This window comes from Chlorocebus sabaeus, chromosome 6 (genome assembly GCF_047675955.1).
Source record: "Chlorocebus sabaeus isolate Y175 chromosome 6, mChlSab1.0.hap1, whole genome shotgun sequence".
Taxonomy (NCBI): Eukaryota; Metazoa; Chordata; class Mammalia; order Primates; family Cercopithecidae; genus Chlorocebus; species Chlorocebus sabaeus.
In genome coordinates this window covers 51640365-51663769 of record NC_132909.1, presented here as the reverse complement: position 1 = coordinate 51663769, position 23405 = coordinate 51640365, and the positions used below count along the sequence as shown (strand labels likewise).

General features: G+C 55.7%; 1 protein-coding gene across 8 annotated transcripts in view; it reads left to right on the top strand.

Annotated features, from left to right (window-relative positions):
• Nucleotides 1–23405, top strand: part of SMARCA4 (SWI/SNF related BAF chromatin remodeling complex subunit ATPase 4) — a 102143-nt gene that overhangs the window by 50866 nt on the left and 27872 nt on the right. For all 8 annotated transcript variants that reach the window (XM_007995270.3, XM_007995269.3, XM_007995266.3 and 5 more), the window contains exons 15-25: nt 727–877; nt 3599–3762; nt 9539–9605; nt 10151–10261; nt 12287–12529; nt 14099–14212; nt 14915–15022; nt 15994–16080; nt 16883–16929; nt 18369–18535; nt 20877–21040. In XM_007995270.3, coding sequence (XP_007993461.1) covers nt 727–877; nt 3599–3762; nt 9539–9605; nt 10151–10261; nt 12287–12529; nt 14099–14212; nt 14915–15022; nt 15994–16080; nt 16883–16929; nt 18369–18535; nt 20877–21040 — 1423 coding nt within the window. The remainder of the gene's footprint in view (nt 1–726; nt 878–3598; nt 3763–9538; nt 9606–10150; nt 10262–12286; nt 12530–14098; nt 14213–14914; nt 15023–15993; nt 16081–16882; nt 16930–18368; nt 18536–20876; nt 21041–23405) is intronic.

Here is a 23405-nt window from a genome sequence, read left to right as displayed (position 1 = left end):
CTCTGCCTCCCGGGCTCAAGCGATTCTTTCACCTCAGCCTCCTGAGTAGCTGGGGTTACAGGCATGCACCACCACCACACCTGGCTAATTTTATTTTTCTTTATTTTGAGATGGAGTCTAGCTCTGTCGCCCAGGCTGGAGTGCAGTGGCGCAAACTCGGCTCACTGCAGGCTCTGCCTCCCGGGTTCATGCCATTCTCCTGCCTCAGCCTCCCGAGTAGCGGGGACTACAGGCGCCTGCCACCACGCGCGGCTAATTTTTGTATTTTTAGTAGAGATGGGGTTTCACCATGTTGGTCAGCCTGGTCTAGAACTCCTGACCTCGGGTGATCCGCCTGCCTTGGCCTCTGAAAGTGCTGGGATTACAGACATGAGCCACTGCGCCCAGCCTAATTTTTGTTTTTTTGTAGTACAGATGGGGTTTCACCATGTTGGCCAGGCTGGTCTCGATCTCCTGGCCTCACGTTATCCGCCTGCTTCAGCCTCCCAAAGTGCTGAGATTACAGGCATGAGCCACCGCGCCCGTCTGAGTGACAGAATTCTTGTTCTGTGGTGGTGCAGTCAGGACCCAGAGCTCCCAGGAGTCCATTCTGGGCCCCTCAGGCTTAGTGTGCGCTGCCCTGCCTGACCTTGCAGAAAGCCACTCCCCAGAGCTTGTGTCAGGAGCGAGCACGTTGTCACAGATAGGAACGTGTGTCCTTACTCAGCGCTTCCATCTCACTCCCAGGAACGCCAAGCAAGATGTCGATGATGAGTATGGTGTGTCCCAGGCCCTTGCACGTGGCCTGCAGTCCTACTATGCCGTGGCCCACGCTGTCACCGAGAGAGTGGACAAGCAGTCAGCGCTTATGGTCAATGGTGTCCTCAAACAGTACCAGGTGAGGTGGGGACTGGGGAGGCCACTGCCGTGTAGCTGCCTCGGTGCAGGTGTTCCCAGGTGTTGGGGGCTGCAGACGTCAGGCAGACCTGAGTTCACTTTTTGCTCTTTGTGGGCAATGCACTTTTCCCCTCTGAGCCTCGGTTTCGCCATGTGTAAAACAGAGATGTGGTCTGATAGGTTAGCTGCTAGGAGGAAGTGCAACAGCAGAAAGTCAGTGTCTACTGAGTGCCTGATGCGCCAGGCAGAGTGGGAGCGATTTGCACGCCAGTGGCCTCACAGAGGAGACGGGGCCACCTGAGGAGCAGAGAGATGCAGCAGCTCCTCAGCATCACACCGTGTGTAGGGCTGAATCAGGACTGGAGCTCAGATCTGGGCATCTGCTTGCTCAGGACAGGTTACCTGAGCTCTGTGTGGTGTGAAACGGCAAGTGTCTGGAGCTTAGATCTAGGAGCCGGCAGCCCTGGACCCCGCTCTTTCTTCTGGGGATGAGGTAGCAGGTCCTGTGTGAGGGTGAAAAGATGGTGGCTCTGAAGATTTTCACCTGGGCCTGACTTGGGACAGTCAAGAAGCAGAGCTGCTCATGCTCTTAATGCAGCCCGCCATCCCGAGCTCATTACAAGGTCCCACAAGACAACCAGCACAACTCCAACCAAAGAACAGGTCTCTCTCATTTTCAATTTGATTGTGATCCCTCTTCCCCAACTTTCTTTTCTTTTCTTTTCTTTTGAAATGGAGTCTCTCTCTCTTGCCCAGGCTGGAGTGCAGTGGCACAATCTCAGCTCACTGCAGCCTCTGCCTCCCAGGTTCAAGTGATTCTCCTGCCTCAGACTCTCGAGTAGCTTGGACTACAAGTGTGCACCATCACGCCCAGCTAGTTTTTGTATTTCTAGTAGAGACAGAGTTTCACCATGTTGGCCAGGCTAGTCTCAAACTCCTGAGCTCAGGTGATCCGTCCACCTTGGCCTCCCAAAGTGCTAGGATTACAGGTGTGAGCCACCTCACCCAGCCCCAACTTTCTTTACGACAGCTCTTAAACCTTTTGTGTTAATATCAGCATTCAAAACTGCGCATGCACCTATAGTCCCAGCTACTTAAGAGGCTGAGATGGGAAGATCACATGATCCCAGGAGTTGAAGATGGGCTGGGCAACATGGTGAGACACTGCCTCTACAAAAATATTTTAAAAATTAGCTGGGGGTAGTTGCACACATCTGTTGTCCCAGATACTCGGGTGGCTTAGGTGGGAGGAGAGCCCAAGCCCAGGACTTCTGAGCTGTAGTGCCCTATGTCAATTAGGTGTCTGTACTAAGTTCAGCATGAATATGATGACCTTCAGGAGTGGGGGACCACCAGGTAGCCTAAGGAGGAGGGAATCTGCCCAGGTCAGAAATGGAGCAGGTCAAAACTGATGTGCTGATCCATAGTGAGATAGTCCCTATGAATAGCCATGCACTCCAGCCTGGGCAGCATAGCGAGACCCCATCTCTATAAAACAATAATGAAACAAAGGCAAATCTCATGATCAGTGGAATTTTCCAAGAGTCCCATGCAGTTAAAAAAATTAGAACTTGGCCAGGCGCGGTGGCTCAAGCCTGTAATCCCAGCACTTTGGGAGGCCGAGACGGGTGGATCAAGAGGTCAGGAGATCGAGACCATTCTGGCGAACATGGTGAAACCCCGTCTCTACTAAAAAAAATACAAAAAACTAGCCGGGCGAGGTGGCGGGCGCCTGTAGTCCCAGCTACCAGGGAGGCTGAGGCAGGAGAATGGCGTGAACCGGGGAGGTGGAGCTTGCAGTGAGCTGAGATCGCGCCACTGCGCTCCAGCCTGGGCGATAGAGCGAGACTGTCTCAAAAAAAAAAAAAAAAAAAAACATTAGAACTTGGCTAGGCGCAGTGGCTCCCAGCACCCAAGGCAGGTGAATCACCTGAGGTCAGGAGTTTTGAGACCAGGCTGGCCAACATGGTGAGACCCTGTCTCTACCGAACATACAAAAAATTAGCTGGGCATGGTGGTACATGCCTGTAATCCCGTTTGCTTGGGAGGCTGAGGTAGGAGAATTGCTTGAACCCAGGAGACAGAGGTTGCAGTGAGTCAAGATTGTGCCACTGCACTCCAGCCTGGGTCAGAGTAAGACTCGGTCTCAAAAAAAAAAGAATTAGAACTTGGCCAGAACTTACTTCCTCAATCCATTATGAAAATTTCCTAATTTTCCTTCATAACATTATCTTCAGTTTACAAATAGTCTTCTATTTAAGGCCTGTATTTCAGAAAGCTCCCAGGCTTTGGAAACCCCTCCCTTAATCTTGAAATGATGTTCAGGCGGCGAATTCCTCACCAAGTCGCCCTGAATCCCTCGTGGTTTCCTGAGTGCAGGTGTCCCGTGATGTGGGCAGGTTTTTCCTGTGTGCTGTGTGGGGCATGGTCAGGCAGGGACAGGCGGACGTGTAACAGTTGGGAATGAGCTGTTGGGATGTGCACCAGAAATGTTGCACTTGTCCATCATTAGCACAGTCACCCTGCAACTTCACAGACGCTATTGTAAGGATGAGGCTCAGCAATAAAGAATCGGGTTGGTTCAGAGGAAAATCCTCGGTAAAGGCAGTCAAGGGTGGGATGTGGCTCAGGCAGAACTCGTGGCTGACTCTCTGAAGTGTGGAGAACCCTCTGGTGTCCTACCCGGCCTTCAGTCCTGGGGTGGCCGTGTCTGTCCTTGCAGATCAAAGGCTTGGAGTGGCTGGTGTCCCTATACAACAACAACCTGAACGGCATCCTGGCTGACGAGATGGGCCTGGGGAAGACCATCCAGACCATCGCGCTCATCACGTACCTCATGGAGCACAAACGCATCAACGGGCCTTTCCTCATCATTGTGCCTCTCTCGTGAGTACCCGGTGCCAGCAACACCCCACACGCTGCTCACACGCTCCTGTGTTCGTTTCCTAAGTTTGCCACAGTAGAATACCACAAACGAGGTGGCTTAATGACGGAAATGTATTTTCCTGGAGGCCAGACGTCCAAGGTCAAGCTATAGTAGGTTGCTTCCTCCTGAGGCCTCTCTTCCTGGCTTGCAGGGATGCGTGCTTACACGTGTCTCCCTGTGCCTTCACGTGGCCCTTCCTCCGTGCGTGCCTGTGTCTTCATCTCTTCTTCTTAGAAGGACACCGGTCAGGTTGGATGAGGGTGCATCCTAATGGCCTGCTTTAACTTCATTGCCTCTGTATTGGCCCTGTCTCCAGGTACAGTCGCATCCTGAGCTACTGGGGGTTAGGACAGCTCCACCCGCCTCGGGGCTGTGCACAACTCCACACATCACAGCCTCTGCCTCTGGGTCCCGGAGCAAGTGGGGGCATGACTGCTTATCCCCTTCACCCCTAAGGAGGCCTGGGGTCCCTCTCCTGGGATGTCCTTGATGTCCTTTTCAAGTCCCACAACCAGCAAAGTCCATGCAGGGGAGTCGCAGGAGACAAAAACCTCCCACTGGAAAAGTAGGGTGAGGCCATTGAGGCTCCATTGAACAAACAGTCTCTACTTCCTCGCCATGCAGTGTGATGCTAAGGCCACCAGAGCCCTCGGGCACATCCCAGCGTGTCCCAGGTGCTTGGGCATGGTGGGATCTGGATACCCTAAGAGGCTCTCACTTGCCACTGCCTGGCTCCACTGGCCTTTTTCTTCCAGCAAACTGAGAGTCCGCCCCCCTGCCCACCTCTCTGGACATCTCCCTACCCAGCTCAGCCCCTGCACCAAAAGGGGGACCAGCCCAGGGTTTTCCCAGAAAACCCCAGGGCTGGCTCTTACTGGTCCAGTTCAAGTCACATGTCTAGCACGCAGGCAGTCACTGGCCTGGGGGTTAGTCTGCTCTGATTGGCCAAACCTCAGCATGGCACTTGGTCTGGCCCTAGAGCACAGCCCCTAACTCCAGCCAAGCACTCACAGGGACCACTGCAGCCACAAGTCAGCAGTGCACCCCCAACCCCCAGCAGGCTGGCGAGCTGCATGCCCATGCCCCAACCCCCTGGGAAAATGCCCTCCTGTCTGTAAGACAGCCAGGCCCCATGGTGGGCCTGACGTCCTGACTGTTGCAGGTAGGACTGGAGGAAAGGTGAGGACCCCAGAACCCTCCCAGGTTTACCATGGAGCTATTTCTCTCTTCTGTCCCCCTGCTTCCTGCATGGTGGGTAGAACAGACTGCCCTGGAGGAGCAGGGCTTCCTTGTGCACAGTGCTGCAGGCAGCCACACCTCCCCTTGTGGTCAGACCCAGATTGCTATAGTGTTCCTGCTGCACCTTCCTGAGCTCTGTCCCCTGTCTGTCCGGAGGCTGTTCCTTCCGGCTCTGCCCATCTCCTGGCTCCCCTCTGCCCTTCTTCCCCCAGAGGATGATGGGTGCAGTGGCAGCCGCCCTCTGAGGTTCCCGATTTTCCCTCCTTTCACTTACAAACTTCTCAGATCACCATCTCTGCTGGAATGCCGCTCTCCGGGGTGCTGTTGTTTTGCAGCCTTGGTTCTTAGTTAATTTTTGCTTTAAAAAAATTTTTTTAAACTTCATTTTGAAATGATCTCATTATTTATTTATTTATTTTTATTTTTTGAGGAGTCTCACACTGTTGACTGGCCCGGAGTGCAGTGGCACCATCTCGGTTCACTGCAGCCTCCACCTCCCGGGTTCAAGCGATTCTCCTGCCTCAGCCTCCCAAGTAGCTGGGATTACAGGCATGCACCACCACACCCGGCTATTTTTTTATATTTTTAGTAGAGGTGGGGCTTCTCCATGTTGGCCAGGCTGGTCTTGAACTCCCGACCCCGTGATCTGCCCGCCTCGGCGTCCCAAAGTGCTGGGATTAGGGGAGTGAGCCACCATGTCTGGCGACCTCATTCTTACAAAACATTGAAGAGTTAGTGTAAAGAATTACTATGTACCCTTCACGCATCTTCCCCATTCTTTCATAACCCCAGGACAATTATGAAAACCAGGAAAATAACATGGACGTAAGACTAATAGCAAACCAGAGGCCTTATTTACCAATCTTCTCAGTTTTCCCACAAGTGGCCTTGTTCTGGTCCAGGATCCCACACTGTCACGTCTGTGTGGCATGCCTGCGGCAGTTCCTCATTTCATCCTTCATCCTTGTCGAGCTTGACGCTGTTGAATCCTGGTCGGAGCTTTGGTAGCCTCTCCTTCAGTTTGGGTTTGTCTTACGTGATCACGTGGAGCGACGCCACACCCTGCTTGATGTGCCTTAGCGGGGAAGGCGTGAGATGTTGAGGCCTTGGTCTCTTGGGCAAGGTGCCTGCTGGGTTTCCCACTGTAAACCTAGGAGTTACACTTTCCGTTAATAACTATCTCGTGGGAACGCACTTTGACAGTATGTAAATATCCCATTTCTCTTCCTACTTTTCCCAGCCATTTCAGCATCTGTCCTACTCTATTTCTTGTTGCCATAAAGGAATACCTGAGGCTAGGTGGTAAAGAAAAGAGGTTTAGCCAGGTGTGGTGGCTCACGCCTGTAATCCCAGCACTTTGGGAGGCCGAGGTGGGCGGATCACCTGAGGTCAGGAGACCAGCCTCACCAACATGGTGAAACCCTGTCTCCACCAAAAATACAAAAAAAAATTAGCCAGGCGTGGTGGCGCATGCCTGTATTCCCAGCTACTCAGGAGGCTGAGGCAGGAGAATCGCTTGAACCTGGGAGGCAGAGGTTGCAGTGAGCCGACATCGCGCCATTGCACTCCAGCCTGGGCAACAAGAATGAAACTCTTTCTCAAAAAAAAAAACAAAAAAAAAACCAGAGGTTTATTTGGCTTATGATTCTGCTGGCTGGAAGACTGGGCACCTGGTGAGGGCTTTAGGCGGATTCCACTCCTGGTGGAAGGCAAAGGGCGACCAGTGTAGAGATCCCATGGGGAGAGAGGAGGCGAGCGAGGTGGGGGTGCCAGGCTCCTTTTAACAGTAGCCCCCACGGGAGTTCAGAGAGCAAGAACTCACTCATCCCCCGTCCCCAGTTCGGTACAGGCCATTCATGAGGGTTCCGCCCCTGTGACCCATTCGCCTGCCACCAGGCCCCACCTCCAACACTGGAAATCAGATTTCAGCATGAGGTTTGGAAGCGCCAAATACCCAAACTATAGCAGCAAACATCGGATAAGTCTTGCCTGAAAAAATAATTACATGAGAGTTGCTAGATACATGGTTACCTGTTTCTATCCACCCTTCTCTGCAGATTACCTGGAATTCTACTATTAGGAAGAGCTTTCTCTTCTCCCCCATGTGCTTGTTAGGGTAATTCTTATATCATTGTGGACTCACGCAAACAAATATTATTTATTTCATTGCTTCAGTTTTTTCAGGTTCGGCCTGGGAGAATTCTTCCTGGATGAATTGTGTCTTTTCTATTGATTTCGTCATTTCTTCATATGAGTATGGACCCATGGATTAAATTATTTATTTTCTACTCCAGGCTATGCACCAGTGCTGGGTTTTGTTTTGTGGCTCAAATCCATCCAGCTTTGGCCACTGGGAGCTCTTTAGGTTGGCTCTTCTGTCCTTTGACACGCCCCCAGCATTGGGTGAATTTTGAGGACTTTCTTGCTTTTTGGCACCAAGAGATGCCCCAGGTTTACATGGTCCATTTCCCGCCCACTCCCTCGAATCAGCCATTTCTCCACGGAGCCTGGTTTCCCTTGTTACAGAATGGGTTTGGGAACCATGACCTGGGTCCTGGATGGGCCCGTTGCTTCTGGGGTGTCGTTGCTTCTGGTGTGTCGTTGCTCCCGGGGCCCTCTTAGTGGTCAGTGCTTGGAGATTCGTGTCTGCGTGCTGATGCTGTGTGCACATATCGTCTAAAAGGCCTTCTCTGCCTCTGCATCTGTTTCTGTGTTAAGCTGAACATAAGTTCACGCCACTGCGGCTCTGAGTGGGGACCACAGGTTCCTTCTCGCACTTGCACCCTGTGCGTGTTCCCAGTCTCAGCGTCCGTGGACAGCAGTTTCAGAGTAGTGAGCCTGTACCTCTGAGAAGCATCTTGAGCCACTAGAATGCAGGCCTTGGGACCAGTTCCTTGTGTCTTCAGGCATCCAGATTGCAGTCAGATTCCATTTCCAGGGTGATAGAGGTCAGCTCCTTCCCCCACTTCAGTGAGGTTGTGAGGTGGGTGCTCCTGCAGTCTTTCCACACCGCGCCCCACCTGGGCAAGTGTCCACACTGTGGAACGCCAGCTCCTGCAGGCCAGAAGAGGGCCTGTGCCCTAGGGAATGTTTACAACGTACGGGCATCCGACCGTGCCGGCCCTCTCAACTGTGAATTGCTGCCTCCTTCCATGAGCTGCTTGTCCTGCCTCCGTTTGGACTTCTGTCTCCGGAACCTGTCCCCTCAGGCCCCTCCTGACCCTTGCTCCTGGCTCTTCTCCCTCCCAGTGCAGATGCTTCTCACATCTCCGGCTTCTCCCTTGGTGCCCTGACTGTCCCCCATCATTCCAGGGAGGTTTCACTGTTCCTAAGTCAGCGGAAGCGCAGGGTCAGGCCCTACGGGCCAGGTCCAGTGGCTCCAAGATGCCATCAGGGACCCAGCCTCCCCCAGGTTTTTGCCCAGTCATTCTTGGGTGACTCCAACCCTCAGGCTCCTTACGTCATGGTTGCAAGACGGCTCCACTGCCTCCCTCACCTCATCCAGGTTCCGGGAGAGTGGACAGGGAAAAAGGCAGCGGAAGCGCAAGGCTGCTGAGCCCCTGCTCCCCACGCTCCTTCAGAAACTATCCCCATTGGCTCTGCTGCCTGGTTGGCTGTAGCTTCCAGGGGGGCTGAAGATGGGTTCATGGTGGACACAGCACCTCCCTCCTGGAACTGCTTGGGGGTAAACCAGGAGTAGTCCCTGGAACTCTAGCTTCGAGCCCTGTCTTTACGAACCACCCCGTCTAGACTTTCTGAGTGGCTTCACTCCCCCGCTGAAAACTCCCTGCCCCAGTCTTCCTCCCAGAGCCCGCCCCCTTGGGCACTCAGCTTTGTCGCCGCCTCCGCCCTCTCCTCAGTCTCTAGGCTGTTGGTCCCAGGTGACTCACCCCTCCCCACTGCATTCTGCCTGCCCCCACGTCCTCCCTCATCCCAGTCCTGGTCATCCCACAGGGGAGCAGCCACGTGTTGCCACTCCCTCCCGTCCCTGTCCTCCTGCCTGCCACCTGAGCCAGGCCCTGCCTCGCCCTCACTGTCCTCGTTCTCTCTCACAGTCAGGAACCTTCCATGGCTGGAGGGTGGCAGAAAGACTGTTTGGTGTCTCCCATATCCCCAGGTCTCCACAGTACTGTTGATAGCCTAGCTCTGGGCATGAAGCCTGTGTTCTGAAGCTGCGTTTTCCTGGCAGCGGGTGCAGGCTCCCCCAGCCCTGGCAGTGTTGTTTCTGTCCCCCATCACATTCTGTGTCCCTACTTCTCACTAAAAGCCCTTGTCCTCTTTTCCCAGTGGCCTCCCTTGTGCCCTCCGAGGCAGAGCCCTTTACGTCCTCGCCAGTCTCCTTCCCTCCCTCCCTCCACCGCCCTAAACACAGTTTCTCTGCCCACTCTGGGGGCCGTGACCATGTTGGCCTCGCCTTGGCAGCCAGTGGCTGTGGGTTTGCACAGTGAGCTGTTGATGAGAGGCCAGCACTTGACTCTCATTTCCTTGTCCCATCAGAACGCTGTCCAACTGGGCGTACGAGTTTGACAAGTGGGCCCCCTCCGTGGTGAAGGTGTCCTACAAGGTAGGTCGCGGCCGCTGAGGTTTCTGCTCTTGCTACGGAGGTGCAGGCGGTGGGCAGGCGGGACATCCACACACACCTCTGCACAGTGAACCTGGGGAGAATGCTGGGTCTCCCGTCACACGGAGTCTCCAGGACAGCCTGGAACTCCAGTCCCATGGGTCCGGGAGTTTGGACTGGGCAGGGACAGAGCAGATTAGCTCACTGGGGAGGAGGCAGGAGTGAGCATGGTGGTCAGCACTCAGAGGCCAGCTCAGGAGCCTGAGATGGGGACCCAGCCACCAGGAATGGGCAGATGGCGGTGCAGGCTGCGCGGTTCCCTCAGGCCCTGGCCGCCACTGGCCCGCATTGCTTCTCCTTCCCTCTGCAGCACATGTTCTGCATGGGGAGGTCTGGGGACGGGCCAGTGGCCCTGCTAGCCCCTTTCCCCACTCCCCTCTGTGAGGACAAGCCCTCCCACCGTGTCACTGGGCAGCTGCAGGGGGTGCCTGTGCCCCTCCTGCCACCCGGCCCCAAAAGCTGAGCTGCGTATCCTGCTTCCCTTACAGGGATCCCCAGCAGCAAGACGGGCCTTTGTCCCCCAGCTCCGGAGTGGGAAGTTCAACGTCTTGCTGACGACGTACGAGTACATCATCAAAGACAAGCACATCCTCGCCAAGGTAGCGTGTCCCCGGGGGAAACGCCAGACCACGGGCCGAGTGCTTTGGGGCTGCTGCTGCCTGACCACGATGTTCACACGTGGGTCACACTGCCCGTCCCCTCCAAAGCCCCTGCGAGTAACTTCCCAGAGCCCCACCTGCATGTGGGTAAAGACAGCTGCCCTGTGTAGGGGGAAGGCCCAGGTGGGGGCGTCCTCGGGTTTACCTCCCCAGCTGTCTCCAGGCAGGCCCTGAGTCAGGCCCAGAAGTTGGGGCTGTCTACACAGCATGAGCTCTGCCTCCTCTTGGGCCTTTTGCCCAGAGAGCCTCAGCACCAAGGCGTCTCCTGACCCACCTACGGGGTCCCCATGGGGCCTTGGCCAGACCAGTCTTGTCCTCCTGTGTCTCACTGCTTTGGTCGTCCCTCCCTGGGGCCCTGGCTTCTCACTACAGGCCATGGGCTGAGATTCATGTGTGGGGGAGAGCTCGAGGGCCAAAAACCATGACTGCCTGCTGGCCTTGGGCAGCTGGTTTGGGCTGTTCTGTGAGGGTCCTGCTGGCTTGGAAGCCTCTTCTGGGATGAAACTGTGAAAGCAGTCCCAGCATGGCCATCGGTGATGAAAATACGGCCTAGATAGAAAACAGACATAGTCTTCTGCCTCCAAAAACTCATGTTCCTCATTCGAGGAGGGGTCGCAGGTAAAGATGTACCTGGTCTCACTCCTAAACATCCAACTGAGTGAGTGTTGAGCAGTAGAGTTTTTTGCGGTTTTTTTTTTTTTTTTGAGACCAAGTCTCACTCTGTTGCCCATGCTGGAGTGCAGTGATGTGATCACGGCTCGCTGCAGTCCTAATCTCCTGGCCTCAAGCGATCCTCCCACCTCACCCTCCTGAGTAGCTGGGACTACAGGTGTGTGCCACCAAGCCCAGCTAATTTTTTTAAATTTATTTTTTATGGAGATGGGGTCTTGCTGTTCTGCTGATCTCAAACTCCTGACCTCAAGGAATCCTCTCACCTTGGCCTCACAAAGCACTGGGCAACTGTGGCTGGCCTAACAGTGGAGTTCTTGACCCAGGGATGGGGAGGATGGAGGAGCTGTTTATGGGTTGCCCTGCCTCTCAGTGCATGGCTGGAGTGACGATACTGGGGCTGTGGACTGGGTGCTTTCTTTCCCTTTTTTTTTTTTTTGAGACAGTGTCTCACGGCTGTCACCCAGGCTGGAGAGCAGTGGAGCGATCTCAGCTCACTGCAACAACCTCTGCCCTTTGGGTTCAAGTGATTCTCCTGCCTCAGCCTTCCGAGGACTGGGTGTTTTTTCCCTGAGCCAACACGGGAGGAAACTGAGGCCCGGGGAGTTGGGTGTCCTGCGTGCGGGCTCTTGCCTCAGGTCTGTGCTTCAGGTGCTTCCTCTGCGGCTGACTCTGTAGAAAGCCAGGTCGTGTGCAGGCCCAGGAACCAGGCTCTGAAACCCCATGCTCCCCTGCCAGTGACGCGGGTGATGTAATCACCCCACAGTGGGAGTGCTCTTTGAGTGCGGCCACTGCGCCCGCTCCCGACCTGCATGGCCCTATATGTAGTGGCGCGGCCCCTACCCCAAGGGGCACACGTTCTGAATCATAGACTGCTCATTAGAAATGTACCCATCACCAACCCAGTTCTCCTGAGACCCTCCACACCAGCGGGACAGAATCCCCAGTCAGCAAGACGTATCTTCTGTCAGAATGTGCTGGGCATTTTTCTGTGCTGTAGATTGATATGTGTGATTTTGCAGGGAAGCCAGATTACTTTTTTGCAATTCGCTTTGCTCACCTGACAGTAGTCATGGGGTCACGGGCCTGTCTCTACCTGAGGCTTGCGAGAGGCTACCTTGTGTGGCTCCAGCTCGGTGAGTCGGCCCCGGGGCAGGACGTCAGGACTGTGCTCTCCACCCAGCTGCGCTCTTCCACCTGGAGCCTTCCTGGCTCCTGGGTGCAGAGTGGGAGATTCTCCCCCTGTGCTGGGCCACCTGCTGCCCCCGCCCCTGATTGCCCACTCTGTGCCGGCAGATCCGTTGGAAGTACATGATTGTGGACGAAGGTCACCGCATGAAGAACCACCACTGCAAGCTGACGCAGGTGCTCAACACGCACTACGTGGCGCCCCGCCGCCTGCTGCTGACAGGCACACCACTGCAGAACAAGCTTCCCGAGCTCTGGGCGCTGCTCAACTTCCTGCTGCCCACCATCTTCAAGAGCTGCAGCACCTTCGAGCAGTGGTTCAACGCACCCTTCGCCATGACCGGGGAAAAGGTGGGTTTGTCCAGTTGTGCCCATGCTGATGGTTCCAGGTGCGGCTGGTTCTGCTGGCTGGAGCGTGTCGAGCGCCTGCTACAGCTGGCTAGGCCTGTGCTGGGTGCCTGGCAAGATTCCGCATCTGCATGGAGCAGGGGAGCTCTGGAACCCAAGGGTGGGGCAGCCATAAGGGCCCCAGGGGAGCAGGGCAGAGGTCATGATGGTGAATCTCGGAATGCTCGGGGTGTCTCTGACTCTGTGCTCCAGGTGTAGAAGGAATGGTGAGGAAGATGGCCCTGAGGCAGCTGTGGGACCGCAAGTGTATGGAGAGCACCGCTAGAGTCTGCAGCGTGCTGTAGGCCCCTTTAGGTGCCCTCAGAACTCACCCTCAGGGCAGTGGGAAGGAGGCTTGGAAGATTCCAGTTAACGAGGCTGCATGGTCAGGTTCTGTCTTACGTTGTTTTCGAAAAGCGCAATGGCCAGTGTGTCTCAGTGTCTGGGTGACAACATCAGCCAGGCTGTGGCATGGCGGCATCATCATGGATGAGTAGCCCCACACCAGCACTGGTCCCTGAGCCTAGAGCCCCCCTTGCTGTTGGAGGTTGAAACTGTGGGACGGGCTGTGTTTCTTTCTGAGGGGTTTAAGTAGCCAGATGCTGAAGTGTGGACAGAACTACAGAGGTTACCTCGAAGTGCCCTGCCCAGGATGGCTGGGCCCACCCCCTTCTTCCCACCTTAGACAGGTCCAGGGCAGCTGGGGCCTTCTTGGCCTCGTCCGTGAGTTCCCTGCCCTCTCGGCTGCTGGTCAAGGCTGTGACTCTTCTGACAGAGAAACTGAGGCATTCCCCAAAGCCTCATGATAAAGGGGTCCCCAATTTTTAGATTCCCAGGCCCCCCACACCAAGAGCCAGGATCTGATGCCGTAGTTTCGGCACTTTCTGAGCCGAGCAAAAGCTCTGCCAAAGGATTGCTTGGGAAGCAATAGAAGAAAAGTTCTGGCTTCATCTCATTTTCCTTTAACTTTTTAATTAAATCATTTTAAAAGTTAGTTCTTAGTAGAGGAGTAGGCGCCGTGGGAGGTCAGGGTTTCTTTCACCTGGTTCCACCCAGGCTGAATGAGAGCCCTCCCTGAGAATCACCCTGTGTAAGCCCCACGTGGTCAGGCTGGCCCCTGCAGCGCTGCTGGCGTGAGCTTGGTGTGTGGTGGGTCTGTGGGCACTCCAGTCTGTGTTACTCGTGCAGAGCAGCATGCCCGCTGCCGGGGTCTTTCTGGTGAGGCACAGGGAGCAGGGTGAGACACTTCCCAACTGGATGGGGTGGGCAGATGGTCCACACAGAGGTTTGTGCTCTGGGTACTGCGGCTCCATGTCCCAGGAATTACACGGAGGGAACCAGATCCTTACAGTTTCCTGGGGTGCCCTGCTGGGCCCCCAGAAAGCATAAAGCGGTCTGAAAAGCCACGTGCCAAGGGCAGGGTCACCCCAGGGGACCCCATCCCCCCTGTCTCCATATCCGCACCTTCTAGTGAGACCTCCGTTGCCCTCCTTTGGAGGTAATGCTTGCTTCTCGTGTCTTGGGGGGTTCCAGGTGGACCTGAATGAGGAGGAAACCATTCTTATCATCCGGCGTCTCCACAAAGTGCTGCGGCCCTTCTTGCTCCGACGACTCAAGAAGGAAGTCGAGGCCCAGTTGCCCGAAAAGGTAACGGAGTTTTGAGGGGAGCCATTGGTGAAGCAGCCTCATGTGGGGGCTTTCCCCAGGGATGGGCGTGCTCAGGGTGTCTCCCCACAGTCCCGGGCCTGCCCTGGTCAATCCAGCTTGGGGGCGGCGATGACGCCAGTGGGTCTGTCACGCTCTATGCTGCTGTTCTGCCATAGGGATTAAAAAGCACTCATAGACTCACATAGCTCACAATAGGTTAGAGCACAAAATCCCACTTCCTGTCGGGGGCCAGGTGCCTGTGCGGGCTCTCCTGGCCACATCAGGAGGGGCCGTGGGCTTGGGGTTGCCCCCTGGCCCCCAGTCATGGCTCTGGGTTTTCAAAGCCTGCAGCAGCCACACCCCCAGACCCAGTTCCCACAGCAAGACCCGCAAACTCGGGGTCCCCAGCCACAGTTGCCCCTCTTGCTCTTTGTTTCCTGGCTGGCTATGGAGAGGCCCCCAGGAGATGGCTGAGGGGCCCTTTCTGGCCCAGTATCCCCCTGGTGTATCTGTGTGCTACTTCCTCTCATTGTGCAGGTCTCCCCTCTTCTCTCCAGCTGTGCGGGGCTCCTCACCCACACCCCAGTGTGCCCTGGTCAGAGCTCATATGACAGGGCCGGGGAGGTCAGAGCTGGGTTTGGGTGGTGGGAGTCGGGCCTCAGGCCACCTTGGGCCCTCGTGAGCTTCGTGTGCCCCCTGCAGGTGGAGTATGTCATCAAGTGCGACATGTCTGCGCTGCAGCGAGTGCTCTACCGCCACATGCAGGCCAAGGGCGTGCTGCTGACTGATGGCTCCGAGAAGGACAAAAAGGTGGGCCCCGGAGTCCCCCAGCTGCATTCCCCACCGAGTGTCAAAGACGGGCAGCGTGGCAGGCAGGGCAGAGCATGCTCTGACCATTGGGTCATGATCTGGTCCTGATCTCCAGGGCGTCTGGCCAGCCCTGGTTATGATGGCTGGTGGCTTGTGTCAGGACACACTGAGTCAGTTGCCAGTGGCTTCCCCTTTGCTTATGAAACACTGACTCCTTCTGCAATTGGTAGCCTGGGCCCAGCACTAACCCTAGCAGGGTTAGAGTGTTCTAGAATGCCCCCCTTCTCTCTCTTATTAAGTGAAAGGGAGGGAGCGGGTTGTCTCCTTCAGGGGCTGTTCTTGAGAATCCCGGGCCCCAGGACCCACCTGCCTGGCTCTGCTCAGCAGGAGTGAAATTGTCCTCCCAGGGAATACACCAGACCCCTTGATTCTGCCCCCAAGGCCTTGACCTCGGCCTGGCTTCCCCCAGACATTGTGTCTGTGCCCCTCCTCCCCTGAGCTGAACAGCAGTGTGTTCCCTAGTCCATTCCCAGCCCAGAGCACGCACCCCCCGCCCCTGCCCCCACCTCCTTCCTCATCCTGGAGCCCAGGGAGCCTCCTGAGTCATGGCTCACCCAGCTGAGACCCTCTAGAGAATCCCACAGTAACAGTGCCCAGAACAAAGGTGGCATCACAAAGCGTCGGGGACTCTGCCTCGGCCCTTTGCCAGTCTTGTTTTTGCCCCGTCGTGCTGGCCCTGTCCCCGCCATCTGCCCTCTGCTGTACCAGGCAGTCATGTGTTTCCCAGGGCTTGTTGGGGGCCTCCAGGCCTCCATCCTGCCATCTCCTCCCAATTGCTGTGCCTAAAGCCACTCCTCCCCACTAGAGCATCCCCACGGCCCTTCTCCCAGCAGCCACCCATCCACCAAGCCCACCCCACCCCACCCCAGGAGGGCAAGACCCCATTTGGGACCTTCTCATCTGCCTCCCAGGGCAAAGGCGGCACCAAGACCCTGATGAACACCATCATGCAGCTGCGGAAGATCTGCAACCACCCCTACATGTTCCAGCACATCGAGGTGAGCCCGCCGCGGCCGGGACGGCTCAGGGCCTGCCGTCCACTGAGCTCTTAGGCATAGCTGGCTTGCTTCTCCTCGACAACTCTTTAAAAATAGATTCGAATATTTTCATTAGGTAATGCTGGTACATCTGTTCCTTGTTTGATCTTCACTTCGCCAGTGCTTACGGAAAGAATCCCAGCAGTTAGGGCGCAACATGCAATAGGAATACAGGGCCCTGAAAGCTTACCCTCAGAGAACAGGAGCGTTTGGAGACGTCTCTGGTGGACGTGTCCCCCCGCCAATGGGGCCCTGCTGCATCTCTTTGGCACGCTGACTTTTCTCACATTGCGGGGCGTCAAGAGTCATCACCCTCTTCAGTGAAGTGTGGGGGAGTCAGAACCCTTTTGGGTCATGGTGCCTTTGAGAATCTGGGTTCTTCTTAGAAGCATGCGTATGTTCGTGTTTCTTGGTGTAAAGTGTTGGGGTCGTTGGAGACCCCCTGATGCCCCAGGAGAGCCCCTGGGGCTGTCTCAGCACCCTGAGCGTGGCTGTGGCCCCATGATGTTCTCGTGCACTCGGTGTGAAGAGTGCTGTATGGGATGTCCTTTCCTTCGTTGGAGGAGTGTGAGGGAAAAGATGTCAGTGGACTAAGAAAGATGGTTTTGGCGTCTGTGTCTGGTCTCAGAGCTGCCGTGGGCCCGTGCCCCGAGCACACAGTGCAGGGGCTTTGTCCTCTGAGCACCAGAGGTGTGTGTGGACTGCAGGGGTGCCCGGCGGCCCGCACCTGCCTGTCACTGACGCCTCTCTCCTTGCCTTGCAGGAGTCCTTTTCCGAGCACTTGGGGTTCACCGGCGGCATTGTCCAAGGGTGAGAAGCTTCCCAACTGGATGGGGTGGGCAGGTGGTCCATGCAGAGGTTTTCTGTAATTTTGTTGCCTTTATTGCTGCTGTGCTGTTGGTTCAATTTCAAAGGCAGAAAATTAGAAAATACAGAAAAATCCAAAACAAAGAATACAAAATTTTTTTTTTTTTTTTTGAGATGGAGTTTTGCTCTTGTTGCCCAGGCTAGAGTGCAGTGATGCAATCTTGGCTCACTGCAACCTCTGCCTCCTGGGTTCAAACAATTCTTCTGCCTCAGCCTCCCAAGTAGCTGGGATTACCGGCGCCTGTCACTGCCTAGCTAATTTTTTGTATTTTTAGTAGAGACGGAGTTTTACCATGTTGACCAGGCTAATCTTGAACTCCTGACCTCAAGTGATCCACCCACCTTGGCCTCCCAAAGTGCCGGGATTTTGGGCGTGAGCCACTGCACCCGGCCCCATAATACATATCTTTAGTGCTCGGAGAGCTGACCACTGTTAACCCCAAGAGATAGGATTCCTGAGGCAGGATTCCTGGCTTACAGATCCCACTCTGCCGCCTCCAAGCTCTGTGACTTTAGACAGCTTTCTTAACCTCTCTGAGCCTAAACTCTGTTCACTAGTATAGAGGCACTCTTTATACTATGTGGGCGTTTTGTATAGCACCCTTTGTAAGGTGCAACTTCGACTCCTTTACGCCCCTAATGGATGTGGATGTTGTGTCTAGATTTTCACCATTGCAAAGAACCTTGCTAAAAGCATTCTTGCAGCTAAAGCCTCCATTCAGTTCCCCTGGGGTATTAAGCCATTTGCAAGACGAGAGACGCCTAACGAAAACATCACAAATTCTTTTTGATGTGTTTTTTTATACTGAGTTATGGAACAGGGTCCTATACACCTGGCTTCAAGGCCTAGAGGCCTGGCTTGGTCATGTGGTCAGCCATATCACATTGTACCCCTGCCAGCCTCAGTGTCCACATCTACCACACTCAGGGGGTGTTGGCTAAAGGGAACGTGAGAAGCCGAGGTGGCCCTTCCTCCTGGGTCTGGCAGACCATGGGTGTCTCCAATGTGGCATTTGCTCTTGGGGCTTCTTTATCAGGCAAGGGGACAAGGTCCAGCTTCCCGGAGCACCCCTGTTCCACCCCCATGTTGTCCCGGCCACGTGACCCACAGCATCTCCTTTCATCATCATGAGTGTCTGGGTTAGACAAGAAATACATGTGCCACCCTGGTAATGTGCCTTCCAGCGAGGGTGGCCGGGCTTATTTCAGTTGGGGGAAACGGCTTTGCCGAAGCTTTGGGTGATGTCTGCTTAGGAAGCATGTCTGTGCCCTTGAACCCGACGCCCAGCCTGGAGGCGGGCGATGCACCTCCTGCCTTACCTGCCTGCAGGCTTCCGGGTTTAACATCCTGCGCCTTCTCTCCTGTCTCCTCCAAACTCCAGGCTGGACCTGTACCGAGCCTCGGGTAAATTCGAGCTTCTTGATAGAATTCTTCCCAAACTCCGAGCAACCAACCACAAAGTGCTGCTGTTCTGCCAAATGACCTCCCTCATGACCATCATGGAAGATTACTTTGCATATCGTGGCTTTAAATACCTCAGGCTTGATGGTGAGTTCATATGAGCCAGTGAGGCGGTTGTTACAGAGTTTTGTCGTTGCAGCTGCCACAGAAGCTTCTCACTGGCATTCCCTCCCGTGAGGCAGGGTAAGGCCCAGGCGCTCTGGGTCCAGTGGCCAGAGTGGGCCTAGGCACAGGCTGAGCATCTTGGGCACTCAGCACTGGTATGGACCCTGGATTGGATGCCGGGTGTCCTGACTCCTGGGCTGACAGTCTTTCCACGGCACTGCTGGGTACACTGGGGAAGGGGTGCCCTGTGCACCTTTAGCCGGAAGTGCCAGAATTCCATCCCATGTGGACGCAGGGAAGAAAGCACCGATAGGCTTACATAGCTCTAACCCCTGGAGGTTAAACATGCTTCAGGTACAGCTGGATCCAGGCATGCAGGCGATGTTGGAGAGACTTTTCTCCAGCTCTTGACTCTGCCTTCTTCCATCTTGGCTTCCCTTCTACCTGCTCAGTGTCCCCAACAAAAGCAGGTCCCTCTCATTTGGCTGGCTCTCATTTGGCTGCTGTGAGCCACATGCCCATTGCTGGGCCATTTGTAGCAGCCCAGTGGCTGCCACAGGTCAGGCCTGGAGCTGGAATCAGACTCTGTGACGAGCACAGAGGGAGGGAAGCAAGCACTTCCCGGCAGGAGCAGCAGCTGCCGGAGAGAGGCCTTCAGCCCAACCCCCTGCCCTGTGGTCCCTGATGGGAGAGGTCGCCGTGTGTGTTTTTGTGCCCACCTGCCCCAGCACACGGAAGCTCAGGGAGGAGAGGCTGTGAGACGCCGACAGGGCACGTGAGACATGTTGTCTGTCAGTCCCCGTGGGTCAGGGAGACCCTGGAGTGAGTTCTCCGTGAGATTTACTAGAACGGGGCTTACGAGAAACATGAGCATGAGCTGCTGGGACAGACACAGCTCTGCCAGTTCATTGTTCCCCACCTGGGCCAACCTGCCCAGGTGCCATCCGGAATGTGCTCTCTGCATTCCTCCAGCCACAGGTCCTCCCCAGGGGTCTGTCCAGGATCACTCTACAGACACGAGTCTTGCAGGGGTCTCCCCAGCTTACCTTAATCCTTAGGGGCTTCCCACTGCTTTGAGACTGAAAACCAAAACCCTTCAGGGTCCGCATGGCCAGGCCACCCCCCACCCTTTGCTCTCCTTTGGTCTGTCCAGCGTCTTCTCCCGTCCTTGAGAGGGCCAAGGCTTCCTGAGGACCGTCCCATCTGTGTCGCATCCCTGACTCCCCCAGGAGAGAGCCCAGTTCCCACCCATCCCAGTGCCTTTGTGGCTACTCCGTAAGGACAAGGACTTTGGTCAGTTTAACTACAGATGTGTCCTCTGCATGTGATGTGGTCACAGCCACAGGGATAGAGAATCCGTTGAGAGTGGAGGAAGGGTAGGAGCTCAGTGAAGTCTCCTGAGACTGCAACTCCCATGAGTGGGCTGGCATCTGGGAGCCGGGTAGCCCCTCACCTCAGCCCCTCCTCCAAGCTGGGGTACCAGGGGCACATCTGGAGCCTGCGAGAGGGCGGGACAGCAGGCGGATGGCCAGGCTACTACGGGCTTCCACACTGTGCCTGGGCACATGTAGGCTGGTAGCAGGAAATGGCTGGTTTTTATTTCATCACCAAAATGACTTCAGTGTTCCAGGGGCACCTCCATCCGAACTCCCAGTAGCCCAAGGAGTGTAGACGTTGCCTTAATGCCCACAACGCTGAGGGCATCCTTGGTTGTCACCCAGGAGACCTGCACTGGCTCCTGGACTTGGGTTTTCTGGGGCATGGGGACACCGATCCTGCCAGAAAGGATACGAGCCCTGTTTATAAGGTCCCCACACTCTTACCTGTAGAAGATTATCTTTGTGAACCACAAAACCTTTTGAGACAGGGCTGAGGGCAGGTACACCCACAGTCACTGTCCACCCATCCCCAGGTCCCTTGTGTTGCGAGCGGCAGTGTTGCCAGCATTGGCCGCTGTGTCTCCCGCTCCCCATGGAGTGGCACGTGGCAGAGTAGGGGAGAGAGTCCAGGGCTGTGGTGGTGGTGGCTGTGCTGACGCTGTGGCCTACTGAGAGCTAGGTGCCAGGCTCTGCGCTCCAGGCCCACCTCCTCTAGTTCTCCCAGCGGGGCCTGTTTTCATCTCCGGGATGTGTGGAGAGGATTTTGTGGTGAAACACTGGAAATCTGGTTACTCGCCAGTGGCCCACAGGCCTGTGTGGAGAGTGCGGAGCCGGGGATCTGGGGGTGCTGGCAGGCACTGATCCTGCGCCTGCTCTCAGAAGCAGGGTTCCCACTCTACCCCTGAGGTCACCTCTCTGACCCTGTTCTCCTCTGTGCCCGTCAGGAACCACGAAGGCAGAGGACCGGGGCATGCTGCTGAAAACCTTCAACGAGCCCGGCTCCGAGTACTTCATCTTCCTGCTTAGCACCCGGGCCGGGGGGCTCGGCCTGAACCTCCAGTCGGCGGACACTGTGATCATTTTCGACAGCGACTGGAATCCTCACCAGGTAAAAGCGGGCTGGGCCCCAGGTCGAGGAGAAGGAAGGGGTGCCTGCAAAACCTCAAGGAGACACCGGCCCTGGCTTGAGGGTCCTCCAGTCTCCTCCACATTGTGTTAGAACCCAGGAGCTGGGAGGATCTGCACTCGTATCTCCATAGGTCATCAGGGAGAAAAGAGGAGGGGTCCTCCTATTTCCCAAAATACAAACAGTCTTTCCCTCTGATTGGGAAAGCAGTGTATAAGCCATCCGTCGGTTTGGTTTTTCTTAAATCCTGGAATGGCACCAATGAGGAGGAGGTGGAAAGTACCCTGATCAATCTGTGCCATCACCGTGGGGCGGCCCCTGCAGCGTGCCCTGTGAGTGGGCACACTGGCACTTGTTCAGGCAAAATTGGGGGTGAACTCCATGCCAGTTCGTTTACTTCCTTCTCTTGTTCCATAACCGTGTACCCCTCATGGGCCTCGGCATCGGTGGATACCAGGTCATGCTGTTACATCGCTACGAGAGATTGAAAATGCGTACAGCTTTTCTCTGTTTCGTTATAAGACTAATAGGTTCTTGTTGTTTTTAATATGCAAACACCAGTGACATGGTCAGGAGTCCCTTTTCCCTTCCTCTCCAACCCTGCTCTGTTCTGAGCCTCTGCCAGCCCGTCTGCCTTCGCACATGTGTGTGCTGAGATTAACACAGATGCGGCGTGGTCTAGCATGTGCCTCTTCCACCAAGCAGTGGGTGTCAACCACCGAGTGCACATCGGAAGCCACCCGGCCGTCTAATTGGCCACCAGGCGTCCTGGCAGATGGCCGCCCTAGGACATCTGCTCTCAAACTCTGGTGGTTGGCAGGCGTCCGGCTTTTCTGTTGATCAGCCTGTTCACCAGCCCCGCAGGGTCCCTCTTTCTCTCGCAGTGCTTGTGTGAACACCCTAGGTCTGCTCAGCCCTCAGACATGGTGTCGCTCCACCCAGGCACTGTCCTCTTCATGTTCTGATTGCTTCTGCCAAAGTGGTTTCACTCCCGCTGCTGGGGTGTGAACGTGCCCTGCCCTTCCCTGCAGCGTGAGAGCACCAGTGTTCTCAGTGTGTAAATTGTCACCTGTCTGATGGGTGAATGCCCTGGTGGTCACTCATGGCCCTCTTACGATCAGGCTGGGGTGTAGCTTCTGCCCAGACCCTGGTGACCAGCCAGTTTCCTGAGAGGTGGTTGGGTTGTGCCTCCCCGTTGGCAGGCCGGAAGCAGACAAAGGCTGCACCTCAGGGCCTGGGGCGCGTTGGGAAGGGCTGGCCCTGCCAGGAAGTGTGCTGACAGGGCAGGAGGGCTGAGCGGCAGACACAAGGCACTCCTGGTCCCCACCATTTGTGGCCTCTGCCACCCCATGGGTGCCAGTCTTCAGTTTCGGAAGCATCACTGGTACTCAGCCTGGTCCCGCAGATCCTGGGCCCACAGACAGGATTTCGTGGGAGCCTCCTTGTTCTGTGCTGGGGTGATGATAAAACTGACAACCCAGGCCAGACATGGTGACTCACGCCAGTAATCCCAACATTTTGGGAGGTGGGCAGATCAGCTGAGGTCAGGAGTTTGAGACCAGCCTGGCTAACATGGTGAAACCCTGTCTCTACTAAAAATACAAAAATTAGCCAGGCATGGTGGTGTATGCCTGTAGCCCCAGCTACTCAGGAAGCTGAGGCAGAAAAATTGCTTGAACTTCAGGAGGCAGAGATTGCAGTGAGCTGAGATCGCGCCACTGTACTCCAGCTTGGGCGACAGAGCGAGACTTTGTCTCAAAAAAGAAAAAAGAAAAAAAAAGCCTAGGCACAGCACCCGCGTTGTCGGGAGCTGACTGCACCAGTCACTGGGCCATGTTCCTGGTTCTTATTCACTCATTCAAGCCACGCAGTAGCCACGGGATGGGCCCCGTGTCAGCTGAGGGAGTTTTGAGGCTCACAGAGGTGAGACCTGGTTCCAGTTCTGTGTGCATTTTGAGAGTGGCAGGGCCCACAGCCAAACCAAGCACTGCCACAACGCGACCAGGCTTTGGCCACATCCTGTAAATGGTGCTCAACTGTGCAAGTCCACGCTGTGGGGAGCCATGCCGCTGCCGCAGGAGCTGCTTGGGAATATAACCCCCTGGGGGTTGGTGCTTTCTTCCCGAGTATCTGTTGGGTCCCAGTAAGGTAGAAGGTGGCACTTCTGGAGGAACGTGATGAGAGCCCCCTTCCCCCCAGGGACACATGGGGCCCAGGCTCCACCAGCTCTGTCTTCGTGCAGCGGCAGATCAGGCTGGGCAGAATTGCCAGGCTGAGAGTGGTACTCACACCACACCTGTCCAGCTAGTATCGGAGGCCGCCTTCCCTTTTATGACCTCCTGGGCTC